The sequence below is a fragment of the Fragaria vesca genome, linkage group LG5, assembly GCF_000184155.1.
Source record: "Fragaria vesca subsp. vesca linkage group LG5, FraVesHawaii_1.0, whole genome shotgun sequence".
Classification (NCBI taxonomy): domain Eukaryota; kingdom Viridiplantae; phylum Streptophyta; class Magnoliopsida; order Rosales; family Rosaceae; genus Fragaria; species Fragaria vesca.
Window position 1 is genome coordinate 17486260 of NC_020495.1, and position 21192 is coordinate 17507451.

Here is a 21192-nt window from a genome sequence, read left to right on the forward strand (position 1 = left end):
AAAAAAAAAAAAAGGTAATTCGCACGACCCAATCCAAAATCCAACTGGTCATGTGAATAAATAATAACACACTCAAACTCACATATCAAAAAAGGACTTCATCCATACAGTACTCATTTAATCACATTGCATACAACATTGCAATCCTAAATTCTTAACCTCATAAACGCTGCAAGTCCTCCTATTGTATCTAAAGATGGAAAAATCTCTCTGCAGCAATCGTTCTTAACAATGCAATGGAGCTTCTCCATTTAGAAGGCAAAAGAGCAACCATGTTTGCAGCTCATCATCAGAATTTTATTTTATTTTTACATGTACAAAGTCTTTGAAGCCCTATTATTCTTCTCCTTTTATTTCTGTTCTAATTCACACAAAAAATGCAAGCAGATGATGGAAATATGATATATTCAAAGATGGACAATAAGAAATGCATAATTAGATGTAAATATGGATGTGATTCTCAGTATGCAAATGTCATCAATTAACATTCTATTACATGATCATCACCAAACCTATCAAATTTGAATGAAGCTAAAACACATACATACTCAAAATCTGTTATACTCTCCACATATGTTACAATATCTTTCCACTCCTTTTATTTCCTTTTTATTCAAATCAAAAAACACTAAGTCAACAGAAGAAAAAAGTAACCTGAATTACAGAGACCATCCACAAATAGGCACAGCAACAGCAACCAAAATCTACCAGCAAACTCAAAAAATAAATAATGAACATACGGAGACAAAAATTTCTTATCTAATTTCTGATATACATACTACCCCCTCACCTTCTAAAACAGGAAAAACCATGAATGATGATAAGCCAATTGAGTATGGTAACACTGTAAAACACACCATTCAAATCATAAAGCTAAGCCACAAAGAAACAATTACATTGTAGGAAAAGTTGAAAGAAAAGACATACATTTTAAAATAGCTGCAAAGAGAATAAGCAAGTCTGAATCTAGAACTACATAAAAACCAAAATGTGCAATTAATCAAAAACAAAATTATTGAGGACTCTGAAGCAAATAGACATACAAGATTTTCAATTGGAACTGTGGCCATATGCATAAAATACATGAGCAGTGGAATACCTACTGAATCTTTTTGGCTTCAAATCAAAGAGGATTCCCAAGACCACCAACTTGTAATTACACACACAGCAGAACTCTTCATTAATTAGCATGAACAAATGAAGAAGAAGAAAAATGAAAGGAAAATCAACTTCAAAGAAAACAAAAACCGAACCCCAACTGAAAAGCAAAGAAAAAAAGGACCAGCTCAAATCCACAGACATTAAAAATGAAATCGAGGGAAAATTGAAAGGACCACCAAGACCTCAAAAAGAGACCAAGTCACTATCTTCCAGAGCCAACCAAATCCAAAACCTCTCTAGTCCTCTTCACCATAGTTTCAATAGCTGATACTGTAACAACAATAAGAAAACCCATAATCAGAATCCAATTTATACAAAACCCTAACTAAAAATGGAACAGCGAATATAGCTCCTAAAAATGGAACAACCAATTTATTGCTCTAACCTCCTGCAATAATTTTCATCAGTGGCAACAATATCAAAACGAAAACGTCAAGTCTCAGTACCTAAATATCCTAAACTTTGGACCACAATTGACATGGGCACTAACAGTGAGAACAAATTCTGCAGCTGATAAGTTCTTGAGGAATCAAAAATTTCACAGTAGGGATAAAATCAAGCTATCCATTGTTGCATCTATATCAAACCTAAAACTCACTTTCCAAGCTTCACTTTTCATATCTAGTCGGTCCCAATCCAATTTAAGACCAGCCCTTTATATTCACAAACTTTCCAAAACAAACACCAAATTTATAACCAATGCACATTGCACTATTAACCCCATATATAATCTGAACCCACAAAAACCCACCAAAAATTGAAAAGCAGGCATGCATTAGTACAATGCACATTGTACTATAACCAATGCACATTGCACTATCAACGCCATATATAATCTGAACCCACAAAAACCCACCAAAATTTGGAAAGCAGCATGCTTTAGTACAATAACCATTGGATCAAATACACCTTATAAACCCAACATAATTCTAATTAAACAATTGCTTTTAAAGAAAACATATCAACAATTATACCTGTAACCTGAAAACCCAGAATTACCTTCCCTATTCTTGCTGATGATAGGCTGCAAATTTCGTCAAGATCGGAAAGAGATCAAACATAGATCAGAAACAGTTCAAATTTCAAAAAGAGAGCAAAGAAGATCGACATTCAAATTCACAATATAAAAAATGAGATAAAAAAACTTAGTAAGAAAACCTCTGCATCACTAAAACCCAAAATCAATTTAAAGTGAATTTTCAACAAAGTCTCCCAACACATAATCCCTTGAGCAAAGAAAAGTGCACACAATCACGACATAATACCCAGTGCAGATTAGAAACCCAGAATTCACTCCATATCTCAATAGCACATATCAAGTGTCCATGAAAAAAGTATGCATCAAGACTAAAAGTGATAGAAAAGATGCAAGGACCGAATCATAAATTAAGCAGAATCATGCTCAGAGGCTGTAGTAAATAATCTTTATCAGCTCAAGTCACGGGATGCCTTAATAGTATTAGTAAATTACATCTTTTCAAATCACCTTGGCGGCCCTGTAGTATTTATAAATTTGCAGTGGTCAAGAAGCAAATAGTCACAGAAAATATACTTGAAAGTTAAAAAAAACAACCCTTGTCAGATCTCATTTGCAGCTGCTTACATTCTGCCTCTCCACTCCACTTCTTCCAGCCTCAGAAAGAATTGGCATAGAAATTGACATTAACCAACTAAACATATAAAACAAGAACTAAAGAAGGCATCAGAAAAATGCATATGAAGGGACACCATATATTGCATTCTATTCTATTCTGGTATATAATTTTGTTATTCTTTATCTTCTTCATTTTCTTTTCCGGTTCCTTTTTCTTTTTCTTTTTATTTCTTTCTATTTTCTTTGCAGTTATTCGTCCTGCTTCAAAATGAAACTCAAACCAGCAAGCTATATACTGGAATTCGGTGCAATCGATCATTGAGGTGTGCTAGACTGCAGCACGGACAAAACCTGAATCAGCTCAAATCAAGGAAACAGAAAACCCAGTAAAAAATAACAATGTGCATCACATTCTTCATCAGATAAAACATGCTGTTATGTTTGAAAAGATAGTGGCTGCCGAAGATCAAAGCAATTGAGCTAGTACTTACATTCACCATCTCTAGTTTCCAGCCAGGTCGGGTGGCACTCGATAGCAAAAAGAAGAAAGAAAGAAAGAAGGAAACGAAAATCAGATTGAAACTCAGAAAGAAGGAAATACAGTTTTCTTTAATTGAGTATATTTCATGAAAACTGTAACTTTACCTGATAAACCGCTAAAAAATGAAAATCAAATCAGCAAGCTATATACTGGAATTCGGTGCAATCGATCATTGAGGTCCTAGACTGCAGAACAGACAAACGCCGAATCAGTTCAAATCAGGTAATGGGAACGGTTATCCTTCTTGAAATGATAAGCTCAATCTCAAACAGTATAAAAACCACACAAAAACGGAATGAAAAAAATTGAAAATTCAAAAACACTCAACTTATCTATTCAATCTGAGCAGAGGATTGGGAACTTCCCAAATCTATAGTCCCACGAATCCATCTTGGGGAAAATTTATATTGCACTCTTCGCATTCAAATACCAAATTTCATGCCACCAAAAAAAATTCAAATGAAAACACAATAAAATTTCAAATGCAAACACAAAAGCCAATAAAGTCGAGCATAACAACATCAAGAATATACCTGAGAAACTAACAAATTGGATCCCGCCCAAAATCAACCAAACTCGACCAGGCACATGTTAACAAATCCTCCATAGATTTTCACCCGAAGATATCTCATCGGCTCTACACCGAAAATGAAAACAAACAAAAAAAAATGGATAGAACCAAAAGAAGAGGATAGAACCAAAAGAAATACCGAGACATTAGAGCTGCTCAAAATATGGACAAATAAGAACAAAATGGTCTTCAATGGTGGGATATATATTTTTTTTTACCAAGATCAAAGGCCAAAGGAGCTTGAACTCTATTTGAATCACATAACACAGTTATCGGAACAAATTAAACCCCGGACAAAGAGCAATCTAAGAATTGATGTCGTCGATATTGAGGAAAAAAAATTAATATCAACTGAACCTTTACTTTGACTCAGAACATACTCCTTTGTTTTCCTGCACTATAAAGCAAATGAAAGTATCAAACACACTAGAACCACAGTTTGATCTAATTGAACAAACCCAAAAGATTGAAATCCTTGATCTAACTAGAAAAATATAAAAATCCAAACAAACACCAAACACCAAATACAGATGTGACAAAATATGATTTTTTCACTCACCTTGATCCAAAATACCAACCTTTGGAGCTAATACCGGCATTCATCACCATTGCTAGTTTCCATCCTGCTCCAATTATCTCTTCAATCTTGTGATTGCTTTTGGTAAATCGAAAATCAGTGACCTGCGCGCGACTTCAATGATAAAAAACGGTGATTGAAATCGTTGTGTTTGGCCCTTATACACAAAGTCTGATAGTTATAGTTGATCAATTTCAAATTGCATGCAACTTTATTTATAAAAGAAATCATCAAAATTTTGCAGAACCCCAAAAGTAAAGACATTAGTTTTATATCAAATAACATTGTAGGCAAAGTCGAAAGAAAAGACATACATAAAGGCTGCAACTACAAAACATATTAACAAGGTAAGGAGTGACCTCTATGGATTTTTTTTTAAGCTTCGATTTGAACAGCTGCTTGCTAACCGACTCCATAAAATCCCAGAACAAAACTGAGAGGCTGAGGAATTACTTCCCATAAATACAGTACATGTCATAAACAATCTTCTAATGTAAAAGAGTTTAAAATTAGAAAAGAATATATAGAAGTAACGTAAATCTTAATCCACTACCGGTAAAAGCTTCGATTAGCATTTAGGTACTCAACTTCAATGGATCTCCTGCTAGATATTCACCAAAAATTGCATGCCTCTATGTTTCGATTACAACTTTCAGTCTTCCCTACATAAAAAAAGAACAGAAGAGTTATTGACTGGAAAAAGAAAATGTCATTAATTTCTATTCACCAACACTCATTTCCTATTCATCAAGAAGACACTAACAATCACTTTTCAGTTTGGGATGTCAACCAAATTTATATGAACAGCATTTACGTACTTAACTTAAATGGAATACACCGAAAAATTGCAGCCGTCTGCTATTTCAATAAAAACTTCCCATCCTCCCTACATAAACAGAGAACAGAAGAGCTAAAGAATTTAACAAAAAGGAACTTCATCAATTTAGTACTCGTGTTCACAAAACAAAAGTAAAAACAGAACCAATCACTACACAAAAGAAAGATTAATAAGACCGAACTCTCTACTTCCTTTATAATTACACACCAGTTCCTCCAGTTTTGCCACAGACACCAACAGCTCATTTTACTTTTTATAATAAAAAAAATACTCCAGAAATCCTAAATCAATTCAAGAAACATAATACCCATTAGAAACCCAGAATTCAATCCATATCTCAATAGCACAATTTGAAGCCAAATAGAAAAGAGAGAGAGAGAGAGAGAGAGAGAGAGAGAGAGAAGAAGAGAGAGAGAGAGAGAGAGAACGAACCAGAGTACGAACGTACCGACGGTACGGAAGAAGTAGAGAGAGAGAGAGAGAGAGAGAGAGTAGAGAGAGAGAGAGAGAGANANAGANAGAGAGAGAGAGAGAGAAGAGAACGAAACCCAGATGAACTCCAACGGTCGGGAAGAAATTGAGAGAGGAGAGCGAGAGAAGTCGGGAAGAAATTGAGAGAGGAGAGCGAGAGAACCTTCTAGGTTCTAGCCAACGGTCGGGAAGAAATTGAGAGAGGAGAGCGAGAGAACCTTCTAGGGAAATTGGGTCGGGAAGAAATTCTGAGGAGAGAGAACTAGTTCTAGCCTTAATAAACGATTCAGTTAATGTTTGGTTTACTGGAAAAGGACATTTCACCTTCATGTCATGTCTAATCACGGTTTTGCCACCCAATTTTCAGTTTACTTTCCATAAAAAAACCTTTCACGATTACCATGTTTTCATTTCACTTCCCTCCTTTTTGCAGCCCGCAGCAATATTCATATCTATCTACTTCTACTGTTAATAAAGTCATTTCCTAATGGATGAATTTTTGTAACTGTCAAAAATGACCAAATTTTATTTAAATTACTAATCTTTTACCCGTGTATATTTGCACGGAATCATAATCACGATCGACTAAAGATAAACGTGAGCGGTTAATTAAGTTTACCGTATTATACAGTTATTCGTCTTACTAATCGGTAGTTTTTATGATTATTTATTTATTTAAGTTTTTTTTTTTATTTTGCTTTTACTATAACAACTCTTAGTTTTTATTTGTGTTAGTTGATTCATTAAGGATAATTGTGAAAGTTCACAATTTGATGAAACTTTTAAGGGCCTGGCTTTATAGTAGTAGAGATGAGAGTCTACAAATTAATGTATAAATGTCGTAATAATAACTTGATAAAAAAGAAAATTCAAAATGAAAGAAAAATAAAAAAACAAAATCCACACCGTAGATTGGGAGCAATTCTCGAATTTGAGGTAAACAAGCATATAATTGCAATAGCAGTTGGAGTAAAATTGTCGGAAAAAGGAAATATTAAATAACAAAATCAATATTTTGTAAATATATTATTTAATAAAATCATAAATAATCACACACACTAATGCGTGTGTTAAGAGGCTAGCATAATCTTTTTTTTTTTTCTGTGATTCATATTCGTAATATGGTAAATATGAGAACGAGGGCAAGTCTTGAACCTTCTGGAACGAGGGCAAAATTGCCAGCACACTGTTTCTTTTCGACAATTTTTTTTCCGATGTCATTATCGACAGTAGTTTAAACTACTTTTTTTTCTTTTTCTTTTTTCTTTTTTTGATTGAGATCAAACACTTGTTTCTTTGAACAGCCGACAAACAATTGTAATATGGTAAATAATTAAATATGCATACTATTGACCATTAGTGGACCAAAATCTGATATTTTGTGAGAAATGATAAATAATGGATAATTGAGGGATATGTATTTGGGTGTGACCTCTCATGGTTTTAGGGTTTGAAAACCCAAGTTTGGCTTTATATTACGGTACGGTATTGGTATTTATTATCTTATTTTGTTAGTTGGAAATTTTTTTTCATATTTTGGGTTAATGACATTTTCCCTTTTATTTATTTGAGAATTTTCTACTACCGTGATTTTTTGGGTGCTTCACCAAAGACACCAAAGTCACGTCTGGCTTTCTAATAGTAAAGATTTACATAAATGAAGAGTGAAAAAAGAAAAAAAAAAAAAAAGGTAGTTTCAAAATCGCTCTCGAAAATGGAGGGCAAGTACGGAATTGCAACAGTCAAGAGCGAGGGAAAATATGTCAGCATCAATTGTTCACGTGAAACAGTGCTTAGTATACAGTTGTTGACGTCATTCCAACAAATACATATATTACATAATTACCATTAGTTGCACTTTTAGGCAAATAATAATCACCACTAGTAAAGCCCTCAATCTTTTTGCCTTGGCCTCCATCTCGGCCACCTCTTTCACGCGATCATCAAGCTCCTTGAACCGAGTCTAGAGCGTGCTCCCGTTGACTCGAAGTGATCCTCTATCTTCTCTCACTCCACATTGAATAGGAGAATCGATCAAACTCAAGGTTTAAACAGCAATGTTCTAAAAAACGTTAGGCCCTAGTCGGGCGGACAACCGATGACTGGCGCCTAGACGGGTTAATCGGTTTTCTAGCTCTGTAGACGGAAACGATGAAGCACTGCCTAGCACCTAGGCGGGGATTAATCGGCTCTAGGTTGAGATTTTTAAAACATTTGAACGCCTCACCGAGGCTCCTCTGTTTCGCTTGTAATTCCTCCAATTCTGCTGCTATATTCTGCAATATCTGTATATACAGTACAATAGAGAGAGAGGACTTCAAATCTTCTGGGATTCAAATTTGCCAACCACCATTATTTTGGTGGTCATAGCACCATCCACTTATAAGTTGCCATGTGTGAAAACTCATAACCCAGGACTAACCATGATTAACTTAATGAATAAAAAAGAAAAAGAAAAAAAACAGAGATTATTAACTCTTATTATTTATTTATTAATTAAACTAACCTAAACAATTCGTCTTTGGCTTCGAGAAAAAAAAAACAGTTCGTCTTCTACTTCTATAGTTCTATCATCTCCAAGATATCATCTCCTCATTTGTAGATTATTTTTTTCTTTCCTTGGCTTTCCAGATTCGTACCAAATTCTTCGGTTCCTGGCTACTATTAATTTCTAGCTTATTCCTTCTTCTAACCTCAAAGAAATCTAAATAAAAAACGAAACTGTTTGAAAACCTAAAAGAACTCAGAAGCCTCCAACTGCAGCTAGTGAGTATTGCTGCGTACGATCCCATTTGGGCAAAGTTGAGAAATTGCATGGCTGTTCTCACCATGAACATATAAATTAGAGCAGTGATCACTGTAGATTAAATAATGAACACAAAATTTCAATGATACATGACTTACCTTTTGCAATGCCATTTATGATAGAAATTCTCTTGGACAATCTATTACATCAAGATATCGAGAGAGGCTTCCATTAGGTACATAGTCAACGAAGCACTTGCCCTTTCCTCTGTCAGGAACCTAAATGATTTTTATTTTTTTTTAAAGCGAGTGTAATTGGCTTCTTCTTTCCTTTCCAGACCAGGAACACTAAATGAGAGGCTTCTTAAATAAAATTAAGCTGGATGTTTCCACTTTCAACTCCAACCAGCCCACCACGTACTGTTATTCAGGAAGAAAACCGAAGCACGTCTAATCGGTATTGTACCTACTTAGTTGAGAGTAGAAATGTAAGAACCCCTGGATTAGAAGTGTTGAAACCTATGGAAACATTTTGGTAATACCCTCGCTATGTTAGATAGGGAGGAGACTAAGAAATTTTGTAGATATATACAAAAACTGAGTCCAGTTATATAACATATTGATTCATATGACCTACAAAAAATCCACATCAATCATCCATCTTGTTTTTTTTGTGCTTCCTTTGTCTAATTTTGTACAAGATCGAACCTATATATTGCTTGTCCAACAAGACTGGATGAGATTAACCTGAATTTATGCTGCAAATCTACGAGTGTACAGGATACCATGGGAAAATGTCGACATGTGGTTTCTCTTTCCACTTGCTAGCTTAGCTGTACAACAATAGAAAGAAAATATAACAAGCCCATCTTCATCATCTGTCTACAAAATCTGAACATCTACAATTTCTTCTGCTCTGCGAGGCGTTGCGCTCTTGTAAGTATCATTAATCTCACATCTGCTCTCTCTCACGCTATCTAACAGTGATCCAATTTTCAGATGACTCAAGGTGACACTCAGGCTTTACTGTATTTCTGTTTATTTCGTCACAACACCTCGAGAAAGGATTTCTGAAGGCGAACTCATTGCCCTCACAGCTCTCAATTCCACAATCAAAATTGTACATTCCAATGTCATCCAAAGTACTTGCCGGTGAGCATGTCTCGCCCTTTCTTGAAACTCTCATTGGATTTCCAGAGACAAAAGGATGGTTAAGTAGTTGCTCAGCAGACCACCTCCTTTTCGGGTCTCTCTCCAAGCATTTCGCTAAGAAATCCGACCCCTCATTTGAAAACTGTCTCGGAAACTGAGGCCTCTCGCTGCTGCAAGCAATCTTCAGAACAGCAGCTACCGGATCAGAAATCTCAGCGGCCCAAGGAGGCCTTCCGGTGGCCATTTCAATCACGGTGCATCCCAATGACCAAATGTCACAAGGAAAATCCAGCCCTTCATTCCTCAAAACTTCGGGAGCCATCCATAATGGAGTTCCACCAGTAGTGGTGGTCGAGTCCTTGAGCCTCCTAGCGCAACCAAAGTCTGCCAGCTTCACATTCCCGGAAGAGCTCAAGAGCACATTCTTGCACTTGAGATCACAATGCATAATCCCATTTTCGTGAAGATACTTGAGACCATGAAGAATCTCTCTCGAGTACAAGCGAACCATGTCTTCATCGAAAGCCCCACCAAATATCTGAGCCACATCTGACAAACTACCCCCTGCCATGTACTCCATGAAAACATTGCACAATTTCCCTCTACCATTTTCGATCCCTATACATCGAACAACATATGGGGAATTCAAACTCTCGAGAATCTTAGCCTCATTCTCAAGAGCGAGGGCTCCATCACAAGACTGCGAGGATTTCACAACGAAAAGTCCTCCTGTGGATTTGCTCATGGCCAAATGGACACTTCCAAAAGAACCTGATCCAACCAATTTGCCCTTCATCCATTCACCAGGCAGAGGAGATGTGCATTCATCATTTCTGCCCATCATTTCTTCGAAAACAAACACTGATATCTTGAATTGGGCACAAAGTAAACCCAATTCAAAATATGCAAGTACTAGCGGACGTCTTCTATCTAAATCAAAATGCGTGCAGAGTAAAAACCAAGATTGTAGAGTATCGAAACTGATGATCACAGGAGAAACGGAAAAAGGTTATAATCAAAGTGGGAAGCTTGTAAAAAGTTCCAGCAGGATGAATAAATATCAAGGACAAGGAGCTTAGTTCAACTTAAAACTGTAAATTATTCAATGATAAAGAGACAGGAAACTCTTACTTTGTTGTCGGTTCAAGAAAAATGAATGAACAAAGAGTAGAGCGGTTTTCCCCGAACATGGAAAACCGCCCTAACAGTAAGGGAATGATCCCCAAGTTTTGATCTTCTTCTTCTTCTTCTATTCCTGTCAAATACCGATGAGGAGAAAAAGGAAATCAAACGTGGGGGTGGGTTTTTGAATTTATATCAAAAGCCTCATCTTGGAACGAAACGATCGGCTTTCCTAGTCCCATGGAAGCTGGGGTTAAACGGGAACATGCCACGTGGCTGAAACAAGTCCAAATTACATCCTTAATTGAAGGAAATAGAGAAGAAAGTGACCATTTTCAGATAGTGCCCCCGTTTTGAAATTAGGCAGCAAAAGAGCGGCTCTGGTACACTAATTTCAGGGAGTTTTCTTCTAACGATGATTAGTTGAGGACTTTTTGACTTATCTTACTTTTCGATCTTCTATCCACATCTTGACCGTTCAGTTTATAAGTATTTATTAGTATATGATTTCTGTAAATTTTAAGCCATATTAAAAATCCTTTAGGTATTCATAAGTGTGATTTACCAATTATGAACTTGAACGGTTCATATTTGACAAATTTAGTTCGTCCATTAATTTGATCTAGTTCGTTACTTTAACGATCACCAATTTTGCTGAAAATTTGTATAAGTGATATACTTATATAGACCTAAAAACTGAACGGATGAGATACCAAAATGATCAAAAAATGTGTCTTTTAACCCATAAACCGAAAGTCCTCAATTAGTCATCATTATAGAGGTCCTCATTAGAAGGGCACCCCCTAATTTCATGCCACTCTTTTCATTAAGGTAATGCTAAACTCTAATAGCACTTCTTCTTTTTTTCTTTTTTTTTTGTAAAGGCACTTGAAACCCAATCTAGCTAGGCGCCTCATCCTCACGTTTGTTTTCATTTATTATATTATTAGAGTAATTTTACATAAGGGGAGACATAACATGTTTATTAAATTGGAATGAAACATAATCATGAATTGGAGACAAGTGAAATGGGAAAAGAAATGAATCGGTGTCAATTCCAGAAGGTTGTTTCATGAATCGGTATCAATTTAGAGTTTATACAAGATAAGAGAATTTGAAATTTAAGGACATCACAACTCACGGAAGAAGTTTGCTTTTAGCCACTTCCTCGCAATTAAAAAATCATGGAATTGGGAGTGTATTTCTCCTACCTGAGATAATACATCGAGGAGGTTGGTCACAACAGTATACACATATAACATAAGCATATATTAGGTGGCGTTCAGTAACATTTTCATGTTTGTATTTTTATTTTTGAAAATAAAAATAAGATGAAAATGTGTTCGGTGAGACATTTCTGAAAACTTTGAAAATGACAATTGGAAATATTTTCAACTTTTACAAAGAAAAACTGAAAACATCAATTTGACGTTTTCACTTTTTCACTTTATTAGTTTAGAAAATATGGAAAATATTTTTCACAATAAATTACCGAATACATTTCTAAAGTAGAAAATATAATCTCATTTTCTCATTTTTATTTTTTTAAATCATTTTTAAAAACAGTTTACAAAAACGTTACCGGACAGACCCTTATTTTACTATTATTGAAAGAGTCGACCGTATCACTCTACACAACAATCAAGACATAAAACCGAAAATCATAATGTAATAATGATATTGGTAGTCGTCTCTTGCTAGTATAATAAACAACTTATAAAATCACTTAAATGCTTCTTTTGCTTCTTTATTTTGAGCACATCTTGTAAATGCTTCTTGATGCTTCCTCTTTTGGCAACTTTAAAAGCTAAGCAACTTTATCAATCCAGCTTTATGCCTGAGCAAAGAAACTTAGCCTCTGAAAGCGCGATACTCGGGCATCTATCCAATTATTCTTACCTAAGAGTAATCTCAAATGGGGATAAGCGAGGAAAATTTCCTTGCATTTGAGTCATTTCCTTGCATTTGGATCGTTTTTCGTTGCATTTGAGCCCTCAAAATCCAAGAAATTTTAAGTCGTTGTATTCAGTCTTTACAACACATTTTCACTTTTTTGTGAAGCATCAAGCAATTTTTCTTGTATTGCCCATATGGAGGATCAAATGGCGCATGTAAAGTAATTAATGATTTGAATTCTATACTAGGTTTCCAATATTTAAGGAGTCCGAAGAGTACAAGCAGATCGAAAACTCTAGTTGAGAAGTCTTGTTAGCTCAAATTTGACTAGTTTAAATTTCTAGAACATGCAATGCGAAAACATGAGATGATTTGAGAATTACATTAAACACGTACAAACCCAAAGATCAAATTCATATATAACAAATCAGGGCCCTTCTACTAAGGGATCCTTTTTTTTGACATATATGAGGGATCAAGCATTAGACCAACTTTTCAATCACATATCAACATCTCCACCATTCAATATTTAGATGTATATATGTAGATCATTTCTGCAAAATTTCATCCCATTTGGTGATCGTTAAGGCTTCGAACTAACTGAAATCAATTGATGGATCAAATCTGCCAAACCTGAACCGTTCATGCCTATAATTTTAATTCGCAGTTTTGAACACCTTAACGATCACCAATTTGGATGAAATTTTGCAGAAGTGATCTACATATTAGGACCTAAAAACTGAACGGTTAAGATTGAAAAATGTGATTGAAAAGTAGATCTAATGCTTGATCCCTCATATATGTCAAAAAAATGGATCCCTTAGTAGAAAGACCCTCTATAACAAATAGACAAATCAACATAACTTAATAATTCAGAAGTGAGGATCAATCCGACAAGTCCCACGGCAACCATCGTGCTAAGAGGAAGATACATCGTCGTACAATGATACATATATCTCGGTAGGCATCCTTTTGTCCTACTGAAAAGAATCTTGAGAGACCGTCTGACCAGTCTCCCTCCCTAAAAAGGGCTTAGTATTCACCGATTTGCGATTGGGGGGCAGGAAGGATAAGGATTGGGATATAAATCCTGTTGCTTAACTGGTTGAAAATTTTTAAATACACACCCCTAATATCTTAATACACATCCTTACTATTTTATGTTTCTGTTGAGATTTTATAGGTAAGCTAAATGACCAAAACATATATCTATTATTAAAAAAAAAAATTGCGCTAGAAGTATTCTTTTCAACGTCTTCTACCTTAAAATTTTCGAAAACATGTCTTCTCCTCTAACCTTAATTCTTCTCCACAATTCATTTTGGTTGTTTTTTTTTTTGTATCCGTATCAGCTTTAATTTGATCTTACAGATCATATTGTCAAGTACTGCATCTTTATCAGCTTTAGTTTTGATCTTGCATATCATATTGTCAAATACTGCATCTTTATCATGACATGTTTTATCGAATAACTAGCTATCATGATTAATAGCTACTGTACTTCTACAGTTGTGCTCTTGTGAATTTTGAAAACTTGTATTGGTGATTTAGAGTTGAGATATAATAATAATCATTTGATTATAAATTGAACGATGATAGCCAAAAATTTCTAGCAAAAATTAGACGAAATAATATGTAAAAAGAGGTACCAAATAGTAAATATATATTAATTATATTAAATAACGGAATATTTCATAAATTAAGGACATTTTAGATGGTTTGAGATGTGTATTAAGTATAATACTGAAATAAAAAACTTGATAGGTAATGTATTAAGTAAGAGGTGTGTATTAAGATATAAAGGGTGTGTATTTAAAATTTCTCTAACTGGTTTCCCCTCATTACAGTAAAAAGTAAAACTTGGCTCAAGAAACTTCCCAGTGCAGAACAAGATGGACGCATCCAAGATTTTATCTAAAAATGCCTTGAATGCATTTCAGAAAAGATTGACAAACCTGTGAGCAGAGTAAAAACAGTACAGGGCAGGGATATAGAAAGATCAGATCACAAATTTCATTAAGCCAGCAAGCGACCATTATCTAAAAACTAGAAAAAGCAAACCAAGAATTAAAGCCCTTATTCAAAAATCTAAACCCTTTACAATCAGTTTTCCTTTACCACAAAATTGATATTGAACATGAATAGTTGCTGCATGCTTCTCATCTATCTAGGTGGTTCTTTGCACAACTCCTACTGGTGAGGTGAAGGAGAGGGACGCATAGGCCAGCCAAGGAGCGGAGGTGATTCTGGGGGTGTTGCATCTTCACTAGGAGAGAAAAGGCTCAATTCCACAAACGCTCCCCTAGAAGAACTGTCCTTATCGAAAGCACGGAATGAAATTGATCCCCGCTGCTTGGTTGACACATCAGAGTTTCTACTGGGACTAATTCCAACACTTTCTTCCATATGACTCTGGTTAGCAATAAGAGAAATGGTGTCATTTTGACCATCATCAAGTCTCCTCCTACCCTCCAAGTCCTGTAAACTCCCCAGAGCTAAAGAATCTGCAACCGGGCAGTAAACAAGCGTGCATATACACACACCCGCACAACATAGAAGGGCAAGAAAAGCCAAGAAAGCAAGAGCTTCAAACTGAAAGTGCTCTGGTTTAGATAAAACAGAGAAACCAAGCAAAGTAACCCTCAATGGAAGGAAACTTGAAACTGAGAATATCAATGTATAAACTCTTTTCTGCAGACCCTTATTGATGACCAACTTTAAAATCTGCCTTCCAAGCCAAAACACGTATGCGGTTAGAATGATGGCAAAAATCCCAAGAAGTATCGTACTCAATAAAGGGTAAGTGCAGAAAACAATCTGATCAGTCTTGTTCATTGTACTGGTGAAGTACAAAGGCAACTTAATATTGTGCAGTTTGGGTCCAACTACTATGACAACAAGCTGAAGAAGAAGTATTGGGAGGCAGTAGAAAAGAATGTAACCAGCTGTTTTCCCATTCCACTGTCGGCTTAGAATACCTGACTCCATTGTATGCAAAGGAGCACGAAGTAGGAACACGAGGGTCAGGAATAGGCAAGGTTCTGCAAACCCCAGGTTTGAGACAATATAGCATTTGCAGACAGTCTCCTGCCATTTCAAGTTAAGGGTATTCAAGAATCTTCCTTCCCGTCTCAACAAACTTAACCGGACAATTTCACCAATTCCCCACCAAATGGCAAACAATATGAAAGTTATACGGATTATCCAAGGGCCACTGAAATAACTTAGTTGAACAAAACCCTGACTACGAATACGAGAGCGAAAGTAAAACAAGTAGATGATGCAGAGTGAACCCAGAAGGATCAAGAGAGCAACTAGACATACGGTCAACACACCGAGTGTATCGGCAGCAATTCTCGTCAGGGGCATTACCCGAAGCACAGATTCCACGCATGCTCTCTGCCAGCATGGATACAAAAGAACCGCTGGTAGCGTAAACAATTCCTTTCCAGAATCAACAGGAACTATAAAAGCAGTCTGAAAAGTTGTACCAGAAGGTGCTCATCGAACACAGATTAACTATATCTGCTATTGGTGTTTACACTTGTGATACATTCCAGAAAACGATACAGAACTGCCAATACCAGTGGAATGATTGGACTCTTTTATTATGTTACCCAGCCACCTGGATCATAGACGGAACAAAGCATAAGCACACATTGAAGACCAGTAGAGGCTGACAAAGTAAATGGTGTATTAACAAATCGATACATTAATTCTTTTAAACAGAACGAAGCTAGTAGATCACAGGTATGCAATAGAAGGAAGAGGGTGCAAGACTGCAGACCTAAACATATATATTTTAGACAACATTGGTGAGAACAACGCATCTGGATAGTCAATCAGCAAGAAAAAGAACTATTATATTCTTATACAAACCAATACCTTCAATCAGTCTGAAAATACAAAGAACAAAAAGATGGTGAAAAAAATTAAACCCAACCCAAAAAATTAAAAACCATATAGTAAAACCCCAAAAGAAAAAGGAGAAATATTCATTTAGCAATAACGAACAAGTCCGTAAACATTGAAATAAACCCTAGACGAACATTATGCAAATCTAATCCTATGGAAAATAGTCGCAATATTGGGCTATAAATCGTTACAATTACAGGAAAGAAGAACAACATGGAAATCGCAGCGGAAGAAAGTAGTAAAATGAAGCAAAAGGGAGATCAATCGAGAGCTTACAGAGCCGGGAATCGTGATCTGGTGAAGTCGGAGCATAAAATCGAAGAATCGCGCAGCAAACCCTAAGTTCCTTCCTTCACAGAGAGACGGAGAGAGAGAAGAGAGAGAGAGAGAGAGAGAGAGAGAGAGGAGGGAGAGAGCGAGCGTAGTTAGGGGGGAATAGGTGAGTGGGACTTTGTTGGTGACAGGCTGTATCCAGCTGTGTCCTCCGAGCCTTGTGCTTCGGGCTTATAACCGACCCTACGTGGCAATGTCGTGGCGGCGTTTACGGTGGAAGTTTGTGGCCTGTGGGGAGGATGGGCCAGCGTGATTCATCATGGCCAGCTTGTTTGCTTATCACTTCCACTTTCATTTCTCATTCTCATTTTTGTTGACCATCCTTTTATTCTTTTCCCTTTTAATTTCTTCCCTTATTTTTAAACAAAATTGTATTTAATCATGCATTTAATAATGCCACCTCTTCAAATATCTCACATTTAACAAAAGAAAGCCATCAAATTTTAGATCCACCCACCTTGCACCTCTTCCACACCCTTGGTCTTTTTTTTTTTTAGGGGAACGAAGGAATTCCATTTCATCATAACAATCTTATGATACCAAACTTGAAGGTCTCATAGGACTTTCAGTAATCATTCATTGCTCAATGACTCTACACTACTTTAAAAGAAAAAAATAACTAATAAGAAATCTAAATTGCTCAAGAGAAACAAAACTGATTCAACTAAAAAATAAGGATCCGGTTTAAGAGACACCTTTTTTTACACAAGTTTTTACACACGTTTTAGCCATTAGATCTTAAAACATTCAATGGTTTAGATTAATTATGAATGTGATGTCAACAAATAAAAAGCTAACATGGCAAATGACATAGTATTACATAATTTCATTTCAAATTATAATTACATAAAACTTTTGTTCATTAAAGAAAACAAAGAAAAAATAACAAAAGAAAAACAAAAGAACAATAATAACAAAATTGAAGATCGAACAAGAACGAGTAGAAGAACAAGAGCCAAAAAAAGAAGAAAAAAAGAGCAGAAGAACAAGTGCAGCTAATTTTGTTCGACATAGTATGAAAAACAAATAAAGTTAGAGTTTAGGCATACAAAAGATCTCATCTGCAATGTGGGGATAACACAAAAGCAATGCCCCAAGTTTTTAGATTCTATCATGTTAATTAACTAATTGAAAAGAGTTGTCAATGGTGATTCGAACTTTTCATCTCTTTGTTGAATATTTGAATGCCTAATTGCGATGAGAAGTTGAGAACTGGAAACCCAGTTCTTCTACATTCTTCCATTATCTCGTCTAATTTGATTTTGATACTTATTTTATAAATTTTGTTATTTTTTTCTTTGTTTTTCTTTAACGAACAAAAGTTTAATGTAATTGTAATTTGAAATAAAATTATGTAATATCATGTCATTTGCCATGTCAGCTTTTTGTTTGTTGACATCACATTCATAATTAATATAAATCATTAAATGTTTTAAGATCTAATGGCTAAAAACTTGTGTAAAAAATGGTGTCCCTTGAACCGGACCCAAAAATAAAGACTCAACTGTTACGACATTACACGAGTTTAAAAACAGTCAGCAAAGAAGCTTGGGGGGCCTAAAGACCCTTATGGTGTACCCGTCCACGTCCAAGCCAACTAAAGCTCCAAAACCATGCATGCCATCGCAAACTCCCTCATTCCTCCGTTGTCGGTACAAACCATTCTTCGTCCACTTCCGAGATCACACTAACATCAGAAGCAATGGACTCTGAGATCAGAAATTCACCATCTTTGGCCTTCGGTTTGTTCCTGCTACCACGTGGATGTCCACGTTTTTTGGAGCCATTGCTCCCAAACAGTTCCAGCCTACCTTCTCCTTCTGAAAACCCTAGCTGCTTAGGTTGCAGATCGAAAAGGACCAACGGCAAAAAATGCTTAGCCCTCTTCCTACATCAACATTGAACACCTCTTCACGTGGTTGTCGCACGCTCGAAACACTAGTTGGGGCGTTGCTACTCTTGGATGGCCACGACCTTTTTCTTAGGCTTCTTCACCGCTCGAACCTTTAAAACTAGTGCCCTAGGATTGGAGGAGGCAGCTCGGAACATCATTGTCGGTCCAGAGTGTAGCACATGAGTCGTCTCTTCTTCCACCCCTTTAGGGCACATCAAACCCCCATGAATAATCATAGCACAATCTCTGTAACGCCCAGGAAATCTCTCAAATCAGAAGTGTAATTCAATCACGTCGATCGCGAAAACCCTAACATGACGAGAGAGCCGAACCAGTTCATGCGGAAGAGGTGAAAACCCAGTAGACCTTGTTGATCCCTCTCTCTCTCTCTCAATCTAATTTTCAGAAATTGGCCTAACTCTGTTGATGCCACCTTTATATTCGACGCCGTAGTGGTGGAGGCTATGGTGGAAGGGAGGAGCAGTGGTGGCTTAGGGCTTTCTATTCTCTGTTGTGAAGCAACTTTTGCTTAAAGGCTGAAGACTGAGGGAGATTGAGTGAGAATTGGAAACTGGGGTTGGGTCTATAAATCGATGGTAATGATCAGGGAAGGGAACATTGAGAATTACAATTTATGGGTTTATCAAATTGAGAGATGGATATACGCAAGGATTAAAATCTCAGCTATATATACGATTCCTCCGATATCTTCTTTTTTTGAATGACTGATATATGTAGAGGGGTAAATATCTTATCTTCCATCATATATCGGATATTTCTCCGATACCATCAAATATTAGAGGGTTTAGGGTTTAGATATTTACAATATATCTCCGATATATTAAAGAAATATCAGTAAAACTTTTAGGCATAAAGAAAAATCACCTCCAAAAATATTTGAGAGATAAGTGATTCCCTTGAGGTATATTCCAATGAAAAGTGAGAGTCTTGAGTGATTTTTGGGAGAGGAGTATTTCCTTGGGACAATTATCAGGTTGTGGAGTGAGGGACCAATGTGCGTCTTTTCAACCACCTCGAGTCACTTTTTAGATGTAGATTAAATTGATGTTTGTATTTTTATACTATTTATATGTAAATCTAATAAAATTCAGAAAAAAATTTCTTCCCCAATTTCCGATATTTTTTCCATATATCCCTGATATATATCTGATATCTCATTTTTTCAAAGTGTCTATAGATACACCGATACCGATATTTTAATCCTTGGATGTAGGTTTCAGCTTCTTCGTTTGGTTTCATCGGAATTAGGGATTTTGAGTTTGGGGTGATGGCGATGGTTTTTGGTTCAGTTAAATGACAACCATGGTGAGGCAGACTGATATGAACACCAGGAGAGTGGATGTTCAAGACACAGATCTCGACGGTGACATCACCCAAGACTTGGAGCTCGACCCATCGTTGAGGGAATAGTCATGAATGAAATTGGTGGTGTCAGCCTGAATGAGATTGGTGCGCTCGACAATGATGGTTATGACTACCTACCTGACCCTGTGGGCTTAATGGAAAAAGCCAAGGAAGAGCATGGGAATTCTGACCTTGTTGGGGTTCTTGGCGAAGAGGAGCATCTAGATGTTAAGGGCGAGTGAGGCCGAAGTCGGGTTAAGGTTAGGGTCGGGGGAGTTGATGCCCATATACTAGACGTCGATTTGTTGGTAATCAAACTGGGGCTTATTGGGCATGACAATGAGGATGATGTTGAGAATGACGACGAAGATGAGGAGGGCAAGGAAGGTGAAGATGAGGAATGGGCAACAACAACAGTCTTCGGAGGAGGAGTGACATGACTTCGCTAAGTAGTAGTGATGGTGGCGGTGTAGAGAGAGAATTTGGATTTGGACTAGAGACATTGTAGTCATTTTTGTAACTTAACGAAATTTATTGTAAAATATAGGACACAATTGTCGAGAAATGCCTCGTTGATCTCTCTTACGAATAGGGAGACCGATCTCCAAAACCAAGACCCCGAACTGCACTATCGTCACCACCTTGATCGAAGCCTCGTTTGCACGATGCGCCGCTTTGCCCGAAACCCCGCTTGAATGGTGCCGTGCCATGCCTGATCGACGTCTATCCGAGGAAACGAAACCCTAGTTTCAGTTTTCAGAGAGGCTCTGAAAGGATGGAGCTCTCTTAAACTATCATTAATTATTTCATAAACTTGAGTGAGGTTTAGTGAGTATATTTACTATTTGAAAATTTGACAGCATGTGTAAAAGGAATAGGAAGTTAAGTGAGCAAATATGAAGGTCCGAATAGCAGAACCGGGATCTCTCCTCATAAACCTCTCCTCGTATTTCCTAATAAGAGAATCCTGGCCGTCCATTCATAATCAACGGCACAGATCCCTGCAACCATAGTTAA

The 21192-nt window shown here is 36.5% G+C and overlaps 2 protein-coding genes and 1 non-coding gene across 3 annotated transcripts; all 3 read right to left on the reverse strand.

Moving 5' to 3' along the window:
* Positions 1-3274: 3274 nt before the first annotated feature.
* On the reverse strand, positions 3275-4344 carry LOC101306430. The gene is made up of 3 exons (XR_184703.1): positions 3830-4344; positions 3625-3710; positions 3275-3481 (listed from the first exon to the last, which is right to left on the reverse strand). It is a non-coding gene; the product is annotated as an uncharacterized LOC101306430 (transcript).
* Positions 4345-9471: 5127 nt separating this feature from the next.
* Positions 9472-10491, reverse strand: LOC101307123 (mitogen-activated protein kinase kinase kinase 2-like). The gene has a single exon (XM_004301514.1). It carries the CDS (start codon positions 10489-10491, stop codon positions 9472-9474), a length of 1020 nt encoding a protein of 339 aa, XP_004301562.1.
* A 4085-nt stretch (positions 10492-14576) lies between these two features.
* LOC101306634 lies at positions 14577-17199 on the reverse strand. The gene is made up of 2 exons (XM_004299955.1): positions 16860-17199; positions 14577-16293 (listed from the first exon to the last, which is right to left on the reverse strand). The coding sequence occupies exon 2, from the start codon at positions 16035-16037 to the stop codon at positions 14859-14861; it is 1179 nt and encodes a 392-aa protein (XP_004300003.1). The 5' UTR covers positions 16038-16293; positions 16860-17199; the 3' UTR covers positions 14577-14858.
* Between the last annotated feature and the right edge of the window lie 3993 nt (positions 17200-21192).

Excerpts from the sequence above, each read along its gene's own strand:
- LOC101307123 (XM_004301514.1), bottom strand. The coding sequence starts at position 10,491 with ATGGGCAGAAATGATGAATGCACATCTCCTCTGCCTGGTGAATGGATG.
- LOC101306634 (XM_004299955.1), bottom strand. The coding sequence starts at position 16,037 with ATGCCCCTGACGAGAATTGCTGCCGATACACTCGGTGTGTTGACCGTA.